The sequence below is a fragment of the Muscardinus avellanarius genome (assembly GCF_963383645.1).
Source record: "Muscardinus avellanarius genome assembly, chromosome: 1".
NCBI classification, from domain to species: domain Eukaryota; kingdom Metazoa; phylum Chordata; class Mammalia; order Rodentia; family Gliridae; genus Muscardinus; species Muscardinus avellanarius.
Window position 1 is genome coordinate 30,423,273 of NC_137786.1, and position 16,919 is coordinate 30,440,191.

The 16,919-nt window shown below is 41.2% G+C and overlaps 2 protein-coding genes across 4 annotated transcripts in view; one reads left to right on the top strand and one right to left on the bottom strand.

Moving 5' to 3' along the window:
• Positions 1–16,919, top strand: part of RAI14 (retinoic acid induced 14) — a gene marked incomplete at both ends in the record, with an annotated part of 124,742 nt that overhangs the window by 81,864 nt on the left and 25,959 nt on the right. For all 3 annotated transcript variants that reach the window (XM_080692441.1, XM_080692439.1, XM_080692440.1), the window contains 2 exons: positions 3,218–3,306; positions 15,428–15,492. In XM_080692441.1, coding sequence (XP_080548567.1) covers positions 3,218–3,306; positions 15,428–15,492 — 154 coding nt within the window. The remainder of the gene's footprint in view (positions 1–3,217; positions 3,307–15,427; positions 15,493–16,919) is intronic.
• On the bottom strand, positions 4,989–5,942 carry LOC308270437 (cyclin-dependent kinase 1-like; the record flags this gene model as incomplete). Its single annotated transcript, XM_080706341.1, has 1 exon — positions 4,989–5,942. The coding sequence occupies one exon, from the start codon at positions 5,940–5,942 to the stop codon at positions 4,989–4,991; it is 954 nt and encodes a 317-aa protein (XP_080562467.1).

The window sequence follows — 16,919 nt, forward strand, 5'->3', positions numbered from 1 at the left end:
GCAGTCAGTGAATTGGAAGAGAAGGAACATACCACAATATCATAAAGTCAGTATAAAATAGGCCCACAGCCAACATCATATTAAATGGGGGAAAACTGCAAGAATTTTCCCTAAAAACAGGAACAAGAGAAGGATGTCTGTAATTACTACTTCTTTTCAATATAGTACTTGAGACTCTAGCCAGAGCAGTAATCAATGGTGTACAAATAGGAAAAAGAAAAACTGTAACTATTCCCATTTGCAGATGACATGATACTAAAGAAAACCCAAGAAACTCAACCAAAAAGCTTATAATACCGATCAATAGATTCAGCAGTGTCTGGAAACGAAATCAGTCTTAAAAATCAGGTTTTTTTCTATGCCAACCAAAAATTCCACTGGGAAAAAAAATACAGAAAATACTGGTACTCAGGATATCCCACAAAATATAAAACTTAGGAATACACCTAATTAAAGAGTTGTAAAAGACCTCTTTAAAGAAAATTATAAAACATTGAAAAAAGAAATCTGATAATACCTTAGGAGATGGAAAGATCTTCCATGCTCTTGGATAGGCAGAATAAATATCATCAAAATGGCCGTTCTTCCAAAAGTGATCTTACAGATTCAATGCAGATTCATTAAATTATGAATGTCATTCCAGACATAAGAAAATCAGTCTTTAAATTCATTTGGAACAACAAAAACCCGGAATAGCCAAAGTAGTTCTCAGCAACAAAAACCATGCAGGAGGAATCACAATACTTGACTTTAAAGTATACTATAAAGCCATAGTAATAAAAACAGCATGGTACTGGCATAGAGACAGATATATAGACCAATGGAGCAGAACAGAAGACTCAGAAACAAATCTGCACACTTACAGCCAATTTCTGGCTCAGGGGCCAAAAACATACACTGGAAAAAAGAGAGCCTATTCAACAAATGGTATTGCCAAAACTGGCTAACTATATGCATAAAACAGAAATGAACCCCACTTTCTCACTCTGTACAAGAGTCAATTCAAGAAGGATCAAAGACTTGGAAATTAAACCAGAGACCTTGAGGTTCCTTGAAGAGGGCATAGGTCCAACACTGCAACACATAGGCACAGGTGCAGACTTTCTCAACAAGACCCCAAAAGTACAAGAAACTAAAAGGTGGATTAATATGTGGGATTGCATTAAACTTAAGAGCTTCTCTACAACAAAGGAAACTATCAAGAACCTCAACAGAGCTTACAGAATGGGGAAAAAAATTGCCAACTATTCCTCTGGTAGAGGAGGACTAATGTCTAGACAATACAGAGAACTCAAAAAAGTCAATGCTAAGAAAACAAATAACCAAAAATGGACAAGTGAACTAAATAGATACTTCACAAAAGAAAAATTCAAATGGCCAATAAATGTATTAAAAAATGTTCAACATCTCTAGCAGTCAGAGAGATGAAAATCAAAATACCCTGAGATTTTACCTAACTCCAACTACAATGGCAATCATTCAAAACACAAACAACAACAAATGCTAGTGAGGATGTGGAAAAGTGAGAATTCTAATACATTGTTGATGAAGTTGCAAATTAGTGTAACCACTTTGGAAAACATTATGGAGGATCCTCAGAAGAATGGGAATGAACCTGCCATAATATCCAGCAATACCACTTCTGAGTTCTACCCAAAAGAATGGAAACCAAACTATCAAACTAATGCATGCATATCTATGTTCATAGCTGCACAATTCACAATTGCCAAACTACAGAACCAGCCAATATGTCCATCAACAGATGAATGGATTACAAAACTATGGGATATGTACACAATGGAATTTTACTCAGCCATAAAGAAGAAAAAAACTTCCTCGTTTACAGGAAAGTGGATGGAACTGGAGAACATTGTGCTAAGCGAAATTAGCCAGTCACCAAAAGTAAAAAATTGATGCTCTTCTTAATATGCGGAACTAGGGAGGAAAAAGGTCATAGGAAGAACTCTAGAAGGAGAAATCATAGATGAGCAAATAAGGCGACCTGAGGGGCATAGGAGAGGGGAAGAGGGAAATCCCGTGGGAGAGGCTGCTGGGCCCTAATGTATGTGATGTACATTCAAAGTCAGTCACTAAGCCAAACATGAGGAGGGATGGGGAGGGACTTGGGTAAGGGCTAATTGGGTGATGTGTGCATGTATGCCTATACCATCTTGTACTCCGTTAAGATGTATGACTACAATGCAAATATTTTTAAAAAAGAAAAAGTTTATCTTAAAAACAAAAAAGCCTTTATGGGCCAGGCATGGTGGCTCACTCTGGAGGGTAAGACAGGAGAATTGCGGTTTGCAGATAGCCTCAACTACTTAGCAAGGCCCTTTGCAACTCAGTGAGTCCCTGTTTTAAAAATAAATAAGACTAAAAACAGCTGTTACGGGAATAAAAAGACATAATATCCAGAAGTGTGTGTAGAATGGTGCTTGAGGCACAGGAGACACATGTAAGCACTGTGGTTATTTAGCTACAACATAGCAGTACATTTGGCACTGATACTATCCGAGAACTTTGACCATTGTGTAACTCAGATAAGTTAATTCTTATAGAGCCTATTACATAGAGATGATGATGTTGGTGAAAGCGCTAGATGACAGAAAAAGTTGATTAGGACTTATTGTGTAGGAACTGAGTCTAGTTGGGGCACTTTGTCTCTTATTTTATAAAGGATTAAGAATGCGGCTGAATCTTATTTCAAGCTTGGTCTTTGGGTGGAAAGACCTAAGGTCAAGCTCTTATTCCATCACATAATGAAAGATTCAATGAGGGGCTGAGTTATGGTTCAGGAGAAGAGCATGTGTTTAGCATGCATGAGGCCCCGTGTTCAATCCTCACCACCACAAAAGAAAAGGTGTCAATGAACAAATGCTCAGACTACTGATTCTCTATTTTCTCATCTTTTAAGTGAGGTTAAGTATGGTGGTGCATGCCTATCATCCCAGCTACTCGGGAGGCTAAGAAAGGAGGATAAGTTGAGGCCAGGAGTTCAAGACCAACCTGGATCACATAGTGAGAATCTACATCAACAACAACAACAACAACAACAAAATTTAAAAATACACATGACAAAATAAGGGTGATAATAATACCTACTGAGTGGGTGGTTATGGAGTTTGAGAAAGTATAGATGAAGAGGCAAAAACTTCACTGCAGACCAGCCCTAAGGTATGGAAATCCTAAGGAGGTTGTTTTCCTCTCTTTCCAGTTTCCACCTTGCAGCTGCCAAAGGACACGTGGAATGCCTCAGGGTCATGGTTGCTCATGGCGTGGATGTGACTGCCCAGGATACTACTGGTATGTGGTTTTTAATCTCTCAATTTATAGGCCAGCTTGAGGGTAGGTATCACAAAGGTGATGTATATTCATTGTGGCATTTAGGTCTATATATAAGCCAAAGAAGAAAACAGGATCAGCTCTGACATGATTTCATCATTCTTCTGTGCCCTTGTAACTCTGTGCCTAGGCAGCTAAAGGCTGTGTTCTTCTCATACCCTGGTTATTACATTATTTCCCAAGATTGTATCCATGGGCCAAGCAATAATTCTCTAACTTTTGTTTTTATGAATCACAGTGTAAGATGATAGATGGAGTGAATTATTTAGTAACTTGTTTCTTCAACTAGCTGAGATGAGCTATGTGGACAGAAGCCATGAACTTCATCTTGATGGCCTGCCACTGTGTCTAGGTTGCCAGTCAGCTGGTCCTTTTTTAAAGCTCTTCTGGTAATTCTAATGTGAAGCCAGTGTTGACAAATGATAAAAAGAAGAAATCACTTGGTGTAATGCACTTGCCATATTTATAAGCATTGTCCTCTGAGAAAGAGCCCCTAGGGTCTCTAGCCTGGGATTCTGCTAGCCTTTGGAAAGGACCAAAGCAAGCCAGGCGTGGTGGTGGCGTGTGCTCATAATCCTAACACGTGGGAGGCTGAGACAGGAGATACACAGGTTAGCGGCCACCCTCAGCAACTTGTGAGGCCCTCTGCAACTTAATGAGAAACTGTTTCAAAACAAAGAATATGAAAAAAATCAGGCTGGGGGTGGTGGAGCTCAGAAGTAGAATGTCCCCAGGTTCATTCTCCAGTAACACATACACGCACGCGCGCGTGCACACACACACACACACACACACACACATAAAAAAAAAGAAAGTATCAAAGTAACTACTGATGGCTCTTTATTTCTCTGTTGCGTTTGGAACTCTTTGGCTTCTAATAGGTTTTTGTTAGTTCTTACCGGAATGTAAAATCAACCTAATTCCATAGGCTTTATCTAGGCTTTTGATTAATCTATAATAGATCTTTCTCTCCCTCCTCAGAATTGGCCTCTGCAGTGTAGTCATCTTGGGGGATCAGTGAGGTATTGCAGGAATGTTATGATTATACATAATATAGTTGGAAACTTATGTTTCAGAATTGTTTTCAAAGTCTGTGGCATTTTTTAAAAAAAGGTCTCAGTGGTTGGAGATCTTTATCTTTTGAGAATAGGTTTTTTTCGGACAGGCTAACAACTGCTTGCAGTCAAGTCAGGTAAATGATGCGTTAAACTGGTAAAGCCATTTTTGGTCAAAAATAGGGAGAGATTGAAGTAACAGAACAAGTTTTCTAAGCAGTTCTACAGAGAGTTCCAAAAATATTTTGATAAATGCCAATTCCTATAGAAGAGTACATAGTTTCTTTAAACTACTACCTTGAGAAGACTACTAATTTATCTTGTACTAGTTAAAGTCATCTTTAATCTCGAGACCCTGTTTTTTGTTTGTTTTTAAAGTTGATTGTCATTTTTCTTGAAATCAGTATTATACTTTTATTATAGTAGTAAATAGTTGACAGTGAGATCTACATACATATACAGAATTATATTTAAATTCATATAGAACAATATTTACATTTTTAAGTTAACACTTTTGAAAGTAGAAGATGAAGTACAGCTGAAGTTTTTCAACAGTGAGAAGAAAAATATACAAGACAAAAAACAGAATCAACAGTAAAAAGCAACTATCATTCTTGATATAACATGTGGAAACTTTTTGTCAGAAAACGACATCTTCTTAATCTGACTGTCCAAATCATCAAAATAAGGATGATTCAGTGCCATTTTGCCAGAAATTCGTTTGGCAGGATCATAGACTAACATTTTTGAGAGCAAATCTAAGCCATTTCCATCCAAGTTTTTGACATGAGCTGCCAGGCTTCCTGGTTTCCACTTGGGAAATGTATTCTTATAGTCCTGTAAAGATTCCACTTCTGTCCATACTTCATTGTTGGGAGTGCCCAATGCTCTGAAAATCCTGAAGAGTTGATCAATTTCAGAATCCCCATGGAAAAGTGGTTTCTTAGTTGCCAATTTTGCAAATATGGTGCCTATACTCCAAATGTCAACTGGAGTGGAGTATCGAGCTGAGCCCAGCAATACTTCTGGAGATCTATACCAGAGTGTTACTACCTCATGTGTATATACCCTAATTGGTATTCCAAAAGCTCTGGCAAGGCCAAAATCAGCAAGTTTAATTGTTCCTTTGTCATCAATCAATAGATTTTGAGGTTTTAAGTCTCTGTGAAGAACTCTTCCAGAGTGACAAAACAGAATTCCCTGAAGGATTCGGTACAAATAACTCTTAACAAGTGAAGAATCCATGAATTGACCAGCAGGGATAGAATCCAAGTATTTCTTGAGATCCATGGAAAGAAATTCAAAGATGAGATATAACCTGGAATCCTGCATAAGTACATCCTGAAGACTGACTATATTTGGATGACGAAGTTCTTTTAATAGAGGAATTTCCCGAATTGCAGTACTAGGAACCCCTTCCTCTTCACTTTCTAGTCTGATTTTCTTCATGGCTACCACTTGACCGGTAGTTTTGTGTCTACCCTTATACACAACTCCATAAGTACCTTCTCCAATTTTCTCTATTTTAGTATAGTCTTCCATAGTTATTCAATAGGTATGATAGATCCACGCTAAAGGGGCCTGATTGTCATTTTTTAAATTCTACTTATTTTTTAAAAATTGATTGTCATTTTATTTATTTACTTTATTTATTTATGACATTGGAAATTTGAGCCCAGGGGCATTCTACCTCTGAGCTACACCCCTGGCCTCATTTTGTTCTTTTTTTTTTTTTTTGTGGTACTGGGGTTCCTGGAAGCCCTTCTACCTCCGGGCTACACTCCCATACCTATTTTTACATTTTCATTTTGGAAACAGGGTCTCCTAAACCAGCGCGCGCGGCTGGCTTCGAACCTGCGCGATCCTCCTGTCTCCGCCTCCCAAGCGCGGGGATTACAAGCGTGCGCCACCACACCCGGCGATTGTTCTTTATTTTGAAATAGGGTCTCACTAAGTTGCAGAAGGCCTCACAAATTGCTGAGGATGACCACAAACTGCAATCTTCCTGTCTTAGCCTCCTAAGTACTGGGATTACAAGCGTGCACCACCACGCCTGGCTTGATTGTCATTTCTTTTAAAGTTATACCACATATACACAAAGCTAACGTACCTCTGCCTTTAATGAGGTGTTTGTCCTGTTAAGTAAAGGAGGTTTTGTCTCTAAGAAAATCATAATCTAAAAGAACTGGCTTAGAGGACATATACCAGTGCTATCATATAGGTTTGTTCCATTGCATTTATTGTTAGGAAACCGATTTGACAGAAGTCTAGTTATTTCCATCTTGACCAAACATCTCCCTTTTATTATGGAGAAAAAGTAAATTCCTTTAATATATTCTTATTATTTTATTTATCTATTCACTCATTGTGGAACTGGGAATTGAACCCAGGGACAGTCTACCTCTGAGCTACATCCCCAGGTCTTACTAAGTTGCAGAGGGCCTAAGTACCTGAGACTAGCTGCAAGCCTGCAATCCTCCCAAGTACTGGGATTACAGGTGTGTGTTACTATACCTGGCTAATGCATGCTCATTAAAGAAAACTTGCAAAGTACAGAAAAGCATAAAAATGATAACCAGTGCTTCTATTCCTACTAGAAAGAAAAAAAAAAAACAGTATTACTGTTTTGTTCTATTTCCTTACACATTCTCCCTAGCACATTTTTGCATAGCTGAGATCACATTATATAATAAATCCTACATCTTACTTTTTAATTTAATATTCCACCAGTATCATTTCCCCAATTCAAAGTTCTTGGGATATGTAGGGGTTTTTTTTTGTGTGTGTGGCCACATGACATCATGTGGGGATAGTTTGTATTTATCATCAGAGCCCTAACTGGGTTTTGAGAGACCTGGATTGCCCAGATCCTCGTGGCTTCAGATGGCATGATCCCCCAAGAAGGAATGCGAGAGGACGTGCCTGAATATATCCTAGATGCTTCTTTAGGCTGGTCAGTTTTTTTGTGTGGAAATTGATTTGTGGAAATTGATTGAAATTGGTGAATCCAAGCACTTTGTGGCCCTGGGACATCGTCTGAATGTCTCATGGATGAAAAAAGTCTCAGAGCTTCCAGTCACTTCCCTCTCACCTGACATGCTCAGCCACGAGGCCAGTGTCTGGTCCTCAGTGTTCATTGTTTTCCTTCAGTCCTAAGGAGGCACTAGCTTTTCCCAGTGATGTTTTGAAAGAGTGCAAAGATCACACAGGGACCAAAGGACGACAGAATTGAATGGGGAAAAGGGCACGGGAGTGGCGGCTGTGTTATCTAGAGCAGCACGGCTTGAACTATTTCTCTTGCAGCAAACAAGATAGATTGTGGTGGCTTTTACTACCTCTGCCTGTGTTTTTTCTGTCTGCTGCAGTGCCCACTCCCCAACTCTCCTCCTCAGAAAACAAATGTGAATATAAAGGAAGGAAGAGGCTGTGATCACGCTGTGACTCAGTGATCATCATTAATGCAAACATTTTAATGGTGAGAGAATGGATTCAATGGCTCAGCTAAAAAAAAAGGCAGCAGGCATGGTGGTGCATGCTTATTATCCCATTACTTGGGAGACTTAGACAGGGGGATTGAAGGTTCATGGCCAACTTCAGCTATTTAGTGAGTAGTGAGGCTGTCTGTAACTTAGTGAGACCCTGTTTCAAAAATAAAGAATATAGTAGATCTGAGGGTATAGCTCAGAGGTTAGAATGGTTTAATCCTGGGTTTAATCCCCAGTACCCCCCGCACCCCCTAAGAAGACAGGCTAGGTCTGTCAGTAAACCTACCTTAAATATTGCCACATTATTTCTGAGGTGCCGTCATCTTCAGTCTCAAACCCTGGTTAGAACTGGTACAAAAATCTGTTACCATAAATCATACTGCCCTGTAGGTTTCTTTTTTGTGTGTTTGTTTGTTGGGGTTGGGGACACCTTTCTAAATATATTATACTGACCCATTTTATCCTTTTTATTACAAAGTCTAGAAGATGGTCACATTGGTACAATTTTCTGCTTCTTAAACTCTTAACTGGATTGAACTAATTAGAAGCAAAGGGTTTTTAGTATCTTTTTTTTAAAGTTATCTTTCCACATGAAATGTTTGGAATTCTGAGATTTTTTTTATGGCTGCCTTACAACCAATCTTATGAGCAAAGCCCTAAAGGAAGATAAGACCTTGGGTATAATTATAGCACAAGATCAACAGTCATCCTTGGGAGCTTTAAAGGCTGAGTGTAATGGCCACTGTGGGCATCCTCGACGCGCCCAGCTCACATACCTACTTACTGCACTTGGCACCTAAGTTATCATGATTTTCCCTACTTCAGCCAGATCATAGCTCACCTTTTTCCTCTTTTACCATTGCACTATTGGAAGGTTTCAGATACTAATCAAAGAAGAGAAAAAGAAAAAAGAAAGTTTGACAATCATCATGCCAAGTACTTTCATTTTAAAAGTCAGAAAAGAAAAAAAAAAAAAAGCAAGCACCAAATGGCATGGAAGATCATCAGTTGTTTTTGTTTGGGGAGAAATGTCCCTGTTCCCTAATTGCCTGTTTGGCAGACAGCACCACAGGCACATAGGGCCGGGCGGGCAGGTCAGCTCCTGGGCTATCTCGCAGCTAGAGCCGTGTTGTTTGTCCGGCACCCTTCAGTGCTTATTTGCTCTTCTCCACTGATGCAAGAACTGGGAATTCTAGCTATTTCTTTAGAAAACGCTTCTGGGCAAATAGCAAAGCTGATGCCCGTTTTTGTTTGTTTTGGAATGCCTGTACGTAGCACCCTGGAGTAGTAGATGGAATTAAACAGAAGTATTATCAGAGAATTGAAGAAGGCCAAAGAATCTTCTGTCAGTTATCAGTGGTTCTCTGAGGCATTCATTCTCTCTCTTTATTAACAAAAATATATATTTGTAATTATGTGACAGAATCCAAAATAACATTAGCTCACATGTCAGAATTTGATTGCTCTCAATTGAAAACCCCAGATTGAGCCGGGCGTGGTGGAGCACACTTGTGATCCCCGCGCTTGGGAGGCAGAGACAGGAGGATCGCGCAGGTTCAGAGCCAGCCTTGCTGGCTTAAGAGACCCTGTTTCCACATTAAAAAAAAATAGGTCTGGGAGTGTAGCCCGGAGGTAGAAGAGTTTCCAGGAACCCCAGTACCACCACCAAAAAAAAAAAAAAGAAAACCCCAGATTGCTGTGGCAGCTCTGGTCCACTCCGGGAGGATCGAGAGTCCTTTGTGATGTGCACCCAGATCTTGGTGGTCCATGATGGCGCCCCAGGGCTCCGCAGCTCAGCAGCATCAAGAGGAAGGGCAGGTGCAGCCCTCGATTTGCACACATGTATTCCCACTCAAATCTCACTGGGGACTACATGGCATGTGGCCACATCTGGCATTTTGGAAAGCAGGAAAATTCTGGGCAACAATTTGGTTAAAATTAAAGGTGTGCTGTAGAAGAAGGTAGAAACAGATTAAAGGATGATTTGCAGTTTATATCATACTTGTGTATCTTAAATTGTCTCTGATCTCTTTGCATGCTTGGCTTTCCTAATAAAACTACTTTTGTTGTAAAAGAGATCTAGGAGAATAAGAGGCTGAGGTTTGAAAATATAATACGTAGAGATTCCTTAGAGGGGGTAACTCACAGGCCCTTCCTCTTCTCTACATCTCCAGTTGCTGGCTTAGCTTTTACGATTTCTGGGTGGCCCTGCATTCCACTACACCCCTAGTCCCACTCCAATTTGATATGAAAATATAAAGGATAATAGTCATCTTAAAACTCAGGCACTTTAGAGGATGAGTCATTGTAAGTGTAGCTGCCAGTTATACTCAATAAATGTAGTTCATATTTTAATTGGTAATAAAGGGAAACCAGAAAGGAATGGATGATTCATAGTACTTGACTTGTTTTTAATTCATATACATGGGACCGTCATAGGGGCCAACCGTGTACAAGGCTCAGCACAGCCTGGTCATGAAAATATTCCAGATGGTGCACATTTGGAAAAACACCTTGATTTCATGCAATAACACCATGCGCATCTATACTGTGTTTTAAAGGGGGAGCCACATGTGGTGGTGCACACCTGTAATCTCAGTACTTGGGAAGTGGAGACAGGAGGATTGCAGGCCCGAGGACATTCTGAGCAATATAGTGACGCTCTCAGCAACCTAGGAAGACCTTGTTTCCAAACAAAAAAATAATTTACAAAACAGGGCTGGGTCTGTTGCTCAGAGGTAGAATGCTCTGAGCTTCAATTCAATTCCGTTTTAGTAGCACAAAACAAACAAACAAATAAAAAGATAATGGGAGATAACAGGATAACTTCATAACTCATGGAAAGAATGGGTATTATAAAGAAGCTTTTTTTTACAATCTGATTTCTCTCCTGGGAATATAGGAAGGTGAATGGACTTGTACTTAAGTATCTTTGAAATTGTTAATAAGGCCAAATAAATGTATACTTTTCCTGTTTATATTCTGCATTCGGAATCACTGATTTTTTAACAAAATATATTAAAACTTATCTAGTTAAGTATCATTTCATTGTTTGTATTTCTTTTTTGTTGTTTTTTGTTTTGTTTTGTTTTTGTTTTTGTGGTACTGGGGATGGAACCCAGAGGCTTTCTACCTCTGGGCTACACTCCCAGACCTGTTTTCTATTTTATTTGGAAACAGCATCTCACTAAGTTGCTGAGAGCCTCACTAAGTAGCTGAGGCTGGCTTCGAACCTGCGTGATCCTCCTGTCTCAGCCTCCCAAGTTCTGGGATTACAAGCGTGCACCACCATGCCCGGCTTTGTTTTTCTTTTGCAGTACCGGGGATTGAATCCAAGGGCATTCTACCTCTGAGCAACATCCCCAGCCCTATATCTTATTCTTTATTTTAAAACAGAGTCTCATTAAGTTTCAGAGAGCCTCACATAGTAGTTGAGGCTGTCCACAAAACTGTGATCCTCCTGCCTCAACCTCCCAAGTACTTATAAGTGTACGTCACCACGCCCTGCCCCATTATTTTTATTTCTAAGTATTTCTGTATTATGATTAGAAACTGATTTCTCAAACTTTGGCTTTATGGTATTAGTTAGCCATATCTCTATTTATCCTCTGACTTCCGCAGTCTTAAAAATTTACATCTGCACTTAAGAAGTATAATCTCAATTCCATCAGTCATCCCTCTATTATATTATAATTAGCTAATTATTGCTTGTTTTCTCCAACAATCTACTTCAAACAATATCATTAAATAAATACTGTTTGAAGTCGTTTAGAGGGAGTTATTTCAAGACTTGGGTGGCTAAGCCTTTCTGCTTACAGTCTCTTTCAATAACAGGACTCTTCAAAGAGACGCATGGTGGCACTGTTATTTTAGTACCTGGAAGACTGAGACAGGAGGGTTGCAGGTTAGAGGCCAGCCTTGGCAATTTAGTGAAGCTCATGGTAACTTAGTGAGACCCCCATTTCAAAATAAAAAATAAAATAGGTCTGGGAGAGTAGCCCTTGGGCTCAATCCCTAGTACCATAACAACAATCATCATCATCCTCTTTGACTACATGTTTTGAAACAGGGTCTCACGTGTTGTAGTCAAAAAGACTTGATTTATAAATAGCATTGGTCTTTTTATTTGTAAGCAAAGTTCTGCTGGAATGCACTTGAATTAGGGTTGGCCTTGTTATTTGTCTGTGGGAAAAATTGCTTACTGATACTCTAGACAGATAAACAGTATATTGGGAGTATGAAAACCATGCTTTTTCATTGTCTTCTTACAACGAGATTCTATCACCAATGTATTATATTATCTCCTAGAAAATTTGCATTTAGAAAGAGAATTTGTTCTAATGTTAGCAACGAGAGACATTTCTCTTCTGTGTAGTAGTGTCCAGTGAGTTTTGATGCTATTTTAAGATAGTCTCAAATACTGATTAAAAAAATGCTGATTTTTGGTTATGCTGTGGATCAAATTTAGGACTTTGTGTCTGCTAGACAAGCACTCTGCCACTGAGCTACATCCCCAGCCCTTGAGAAATACTGCTAATTAGGAAAACACATTACAGAGCAAGGGAAACCCAGTGCTCACTTCCAGGTACGACTGGAGTACTGGGAGCGGAATGAAAGGCTGTCATTTGTGCTATGATGCGTGTCTCACCACAGCGTTCTTGGAGAACTGTGCCTTTCTCAAATGGGTACTGTTTTGTGTAGAATGGCTTTGATTCCTAACATGAACAAAGTTAAATGCATTGCATGCCCTACATAAACAAGTCTCCAGCTTACAATCAGGACTCCTTCCAAAAGTTCATTTGTAAGGCATTTGTTTAAAATTTGGAATGTGCTTGTCCTAGGAAACTGTACAAATGATGGCTGGAGAGGCCAAGCTAGCCCACGAAAGCCTATTTCATGCGTCATGTCACTAGAGTCACACTAGTGTCCTTATTCATCCTGGAAGGGGAGGAGATCTCATGCAATAAGGGAGAAAGAAGAAGAGAGGGTGTTTGACGTCCCACTCTTCAGGATCTCTTTCCTCTCATTTCTTAATCTTTCCTAATCCTCATTTTTGGGGGGAAAGGGAAGAGGGATGTCTGCATCTTGGCATTTCACGCCAACTAAGCAACTCCCCCTCACACGTGCCCTTAAGATCTCTCAGAACATCGATTTCAGAATAGAAGGGATCTGTTCTTTTGACCTTACATGGGACTTTGTACAGCTCAGCATGATCCTGTGATCCTCTGATCTTAAATATGGTATTTCCAAGCCATGTGATTCTCTCAGTCAATTCTGATTAGTGTTACAGAATGAAGAATAATCCACAAAGGAAAATGGGCCACATTATGAAGGAAATTGCTCCTCTAAACCAACGGTTCTCTACAGGGCGTGGCGTGGCAGTATCTGGAGACATTGATTGCCACACTGGACAGCTAGTTGGAAGAGGCCAGAGATGTGGCTTAACATCCTACAGTTTACAAGACAGCTGCCCACAATAGTTACCCAGGTTAAAATACCAGAGCCTGGCGTGGTGGCGCATGCTTGTAATTCCCGCGCTTGGGAGGCTGAGACGGGAGGATCATGCAAATTCGAAGCCAGCCTCAGCTACTTAGTGAGGCTCTCAGCAACTTAGTGAGACCCTGTTTTCAAATAAAATATAAAATATATCTGGGAGTGTAGCCCAGAGGTAGAAAGCCCCTGGGTTCCATCCCTAGTACCACAAAAATAGATAAACAAATAATTAAATAAAACAAAATACCAGTAGAGCTGAGATTGAGAAATCGTACTTTAAGCATGTCCTAAAGTGTGAGTTGTTTAAAGGTGTTGTGTTGGGAATATCTTAGTCAAGTAGTTTGGGAAATGCAAGACTTAAGAGTTTCCTGGCTGTTTTGGATTGGCTGACAGTTGTAGCAAGCCCCTCATTACAAACATTTTAAATTAACGTAGCCTCTAATTCCAGTTGACAAGCAGGTACTGGGAGCCTCCCGTGCCCCAGCACTAGGGATACCACAGGTTAGGAGACAGACAAATGCCTGTTTCTACTGAGTGTATTCTAGTGGCGGGGGGGGGGCAAACACATAACTACATATGTGTGTAATTATGTGTGTGCATGCATATAAAGGGAGGTGGGGAAAGAGAGGTAGAGAGTACCAGGTGCTATGGAAACTAAAGAAGGAAAGCAGAAAGTGCAGATGAAGAGTCAGGGGAGAACTGGAGAGTGTGTGTGTGTGTGTGTGTGTGTGTGTGTGTGTGTGTGGTACTGGGGGTGGAACTCAGGGGCTTTCTACCCCTGGGCTATACCCCCAGCCCTATTTTATAATTTATTTGGAAACAAGGTCTCAGTAAGTTTCTGAGAGCCTCACTAAGTAGTTGAGGCTGGCTTTGAACCTATGCGATCCTTCTGTCTCAGCCTCCCAAGCACGGGGATTATAAGGGTGCGCCACCACACCCGGCTAGGAACTGGATTTTTGTTGTTGTTGTTGTTTTTGTGGGTCTAGGGATGGAACTCAGAGGCATTCGACCTCCAAGCTACACCCCCTGCCCTATTTTTTATTCTTTATTTTGAAGCCGGGTCTCACTGAGTTGCAGAGGGCCTCACTAAGTAGCTGAGGCTGTCCGGAGAACCACAATTCTCCGGGTCTCAGCCTCCCGAATGCTGGGATTACAAGCGTGCGCCACCACGCCTGGCTAGGAACTGGAATTCTTAATAGGTAGTTCGAGGAAGGCCTTCAAAAGGCAGCATTTCAAGTGGCATCAGAAAGAGATAAGAGAGCAAGCCGTTTGGCAATTCTAGAGGAGAGAATCCAAGTTAGACATAGGGTGACTGCAGAGGCCCGGGGCAGCAGTCTTCTGCCCCTCTGGCCACCCCTGAGCCCCTCTCCATGGATGGAACTGGGACTTCTCCTATAGGTCTATTTGGCAGTGGGGATAGTTGGTTAAAGTATTGGGAGTCCTGGAAGCTCTCCAACCACCCAAACACTAGAGTCTCATGAAGGGAACGTTAGTGTGTCTTTAATAGGATGTTGTTTTACAGCTCTTTCCCTTCTTCCATGTTAAGAACTCTGAAAATCTAAAAACTCTAGGTAATGTCTGCTGAGGGCTGGAGTACTTTTGGAGAAGAGGGAAATAAGAGGTCAGTAGTACGTGGATTTCTGGTATGCTCCCTTGGCCTGCAGGCTGCCTTTTCTGGGTTTCTAGGCCTGTTGTGGTCCTAGCCTGGTGTGGCTTTTGTGGACACGGGACATTTGGCACACACATTGACAGCTAAAAGCAGAACTTCTAACCCCCATGTCATGAGTTCACCGCAGGCCTCAATCCCAAAGCTTAATTGTACCCCAAGAGAACAGGCGTGGAGCCTGTGAATGTTATCGGGTGGGCGGGCGCCCTGTGCCCTCTCCGCTTCTGTGGCACTGAAGAATGTGAGGCCAGAATCTCCCGAGGAACAATTCTGTCTTTGTTGGAGAGCAAAGTATTTGCTCACAGTCATCTTCAGTAGAGATTAGAAAGAGATGCAAACGTGTGGCCTTTATCCCTCAGTTTCTATTTTTTCTATCCATTCAGGGCACAGCGCTCTACACCTCGCAGCCAAGAATGGCCACCAGGAGTGCGTCAAGAAGCTCCTTCAGGTAAAGAGGTGGTGCCAACGCCAAGTGAGAAATGTGCCCCTTTTAGCATGTCAAGGTTATCCGTGAAAAGCGAAATCTCTCCCGTGTGCGTGCATGTGTGTGTATGTGTGTCTGCACATGAGCATGCATGCATGAATCCATGTGTCCTAAGTGCTCTCCTTACTGGAATGATAGACTAGGAGAAGATTGTTGCTATAGCAACTCCGTTGGCAGAGAGGAGGCTCAGAACCAAAATTTGGAGTGTCTTCCTAGGATCAGCCTTTCTCCCCTTTCAATTCAGTTCCTCTTTCCCTTTTCCAAAGGACTTGCAACCGCTACACAGTCTTCACAAACTGTTGGAAATACTTGCCATGCCGGATCTCCAGTGTTTTGGTATTCTCTCTCTATATCCTTAGCCAAATGCAGCTCTTTTTGAGAAACAAAATTTTAGACATTGTTTTCCTTGAGTGTAACTTGGTTCCTGTTTTAAGTCCTTGGTTTTATTCTCTATAATGCTAAGCCATCAGCCTGGTTTGATAACCTTGCCAGAAAGTTTGTAATGATGCCCTAAGGTGATGACTTCCATACATCTATAAAGTTGCTTATTTAATGAAGCCCCAATCGCCGTCTTTATAGTAACCTCCAGCTGTTGCCAGTCCAAATGCAAGCTGGCTGTTTTCAGGAACAGCATAGAGCCATAAAATGCATGTTTGGAGTACTGTCTGTTCTGTCAAGCTGTGAGGGCCTGTTCTCGGCCCTCACAGGCACTGTGTGGGACCCAGCATCTTGCTTTAATTTGACTTTCAAATTCTAATGCAGAAATGTGGTCACATCCTTCAGCTCGTCTGCCCTGTTGATCACGCAGCTTCTTGACTTGCATTACATGAAGCACGCTACTGCCAGTCCCAGGAATGCTGGCCCTCGGCAGGTCTTTGAAGCAAAAGTCAAGAAAAATAGATCAGTGTTTGGGATGCGGCACTGTGAGACCTTCCCCTGAAGACAATTCATGTAGAGCTTTTCTTACCTGCCTCCTCCAGGGCTGAGCACTCGAGAGAACTGAAAATCCCTCACTTGCCCCAGCACCCAGCTGTAGCTACAGTCTTCGTCTCATCTTAGGGTGTTGTTGCTGTTGTGTCTTAAATCTCTGTCACCTTCTGACTTGGCTGTTCAGACCTTGCATCTGACTCTGATTTTAAGGAAGATTTAACCTGACAAGCTGGCAGTCCATGTGGGCTAGGACCAGATATTCTAGCCTCGAATGTAATTTTATATCTGGTTATGCAAATGGGTTGGTTTTTGTCTGGAATCTTTGAAGCCTTTAAACAGTTCCTTGTGCCGTTCTAAAATTAGGCCAGAGCCTGGTAAGTAGTAACTCGATCTCCATTCTTCTTACCACGAAAGGGCAGGCATCTCACTCTGAGGTCGGTTGATCTTACCTCCTCTAGCTT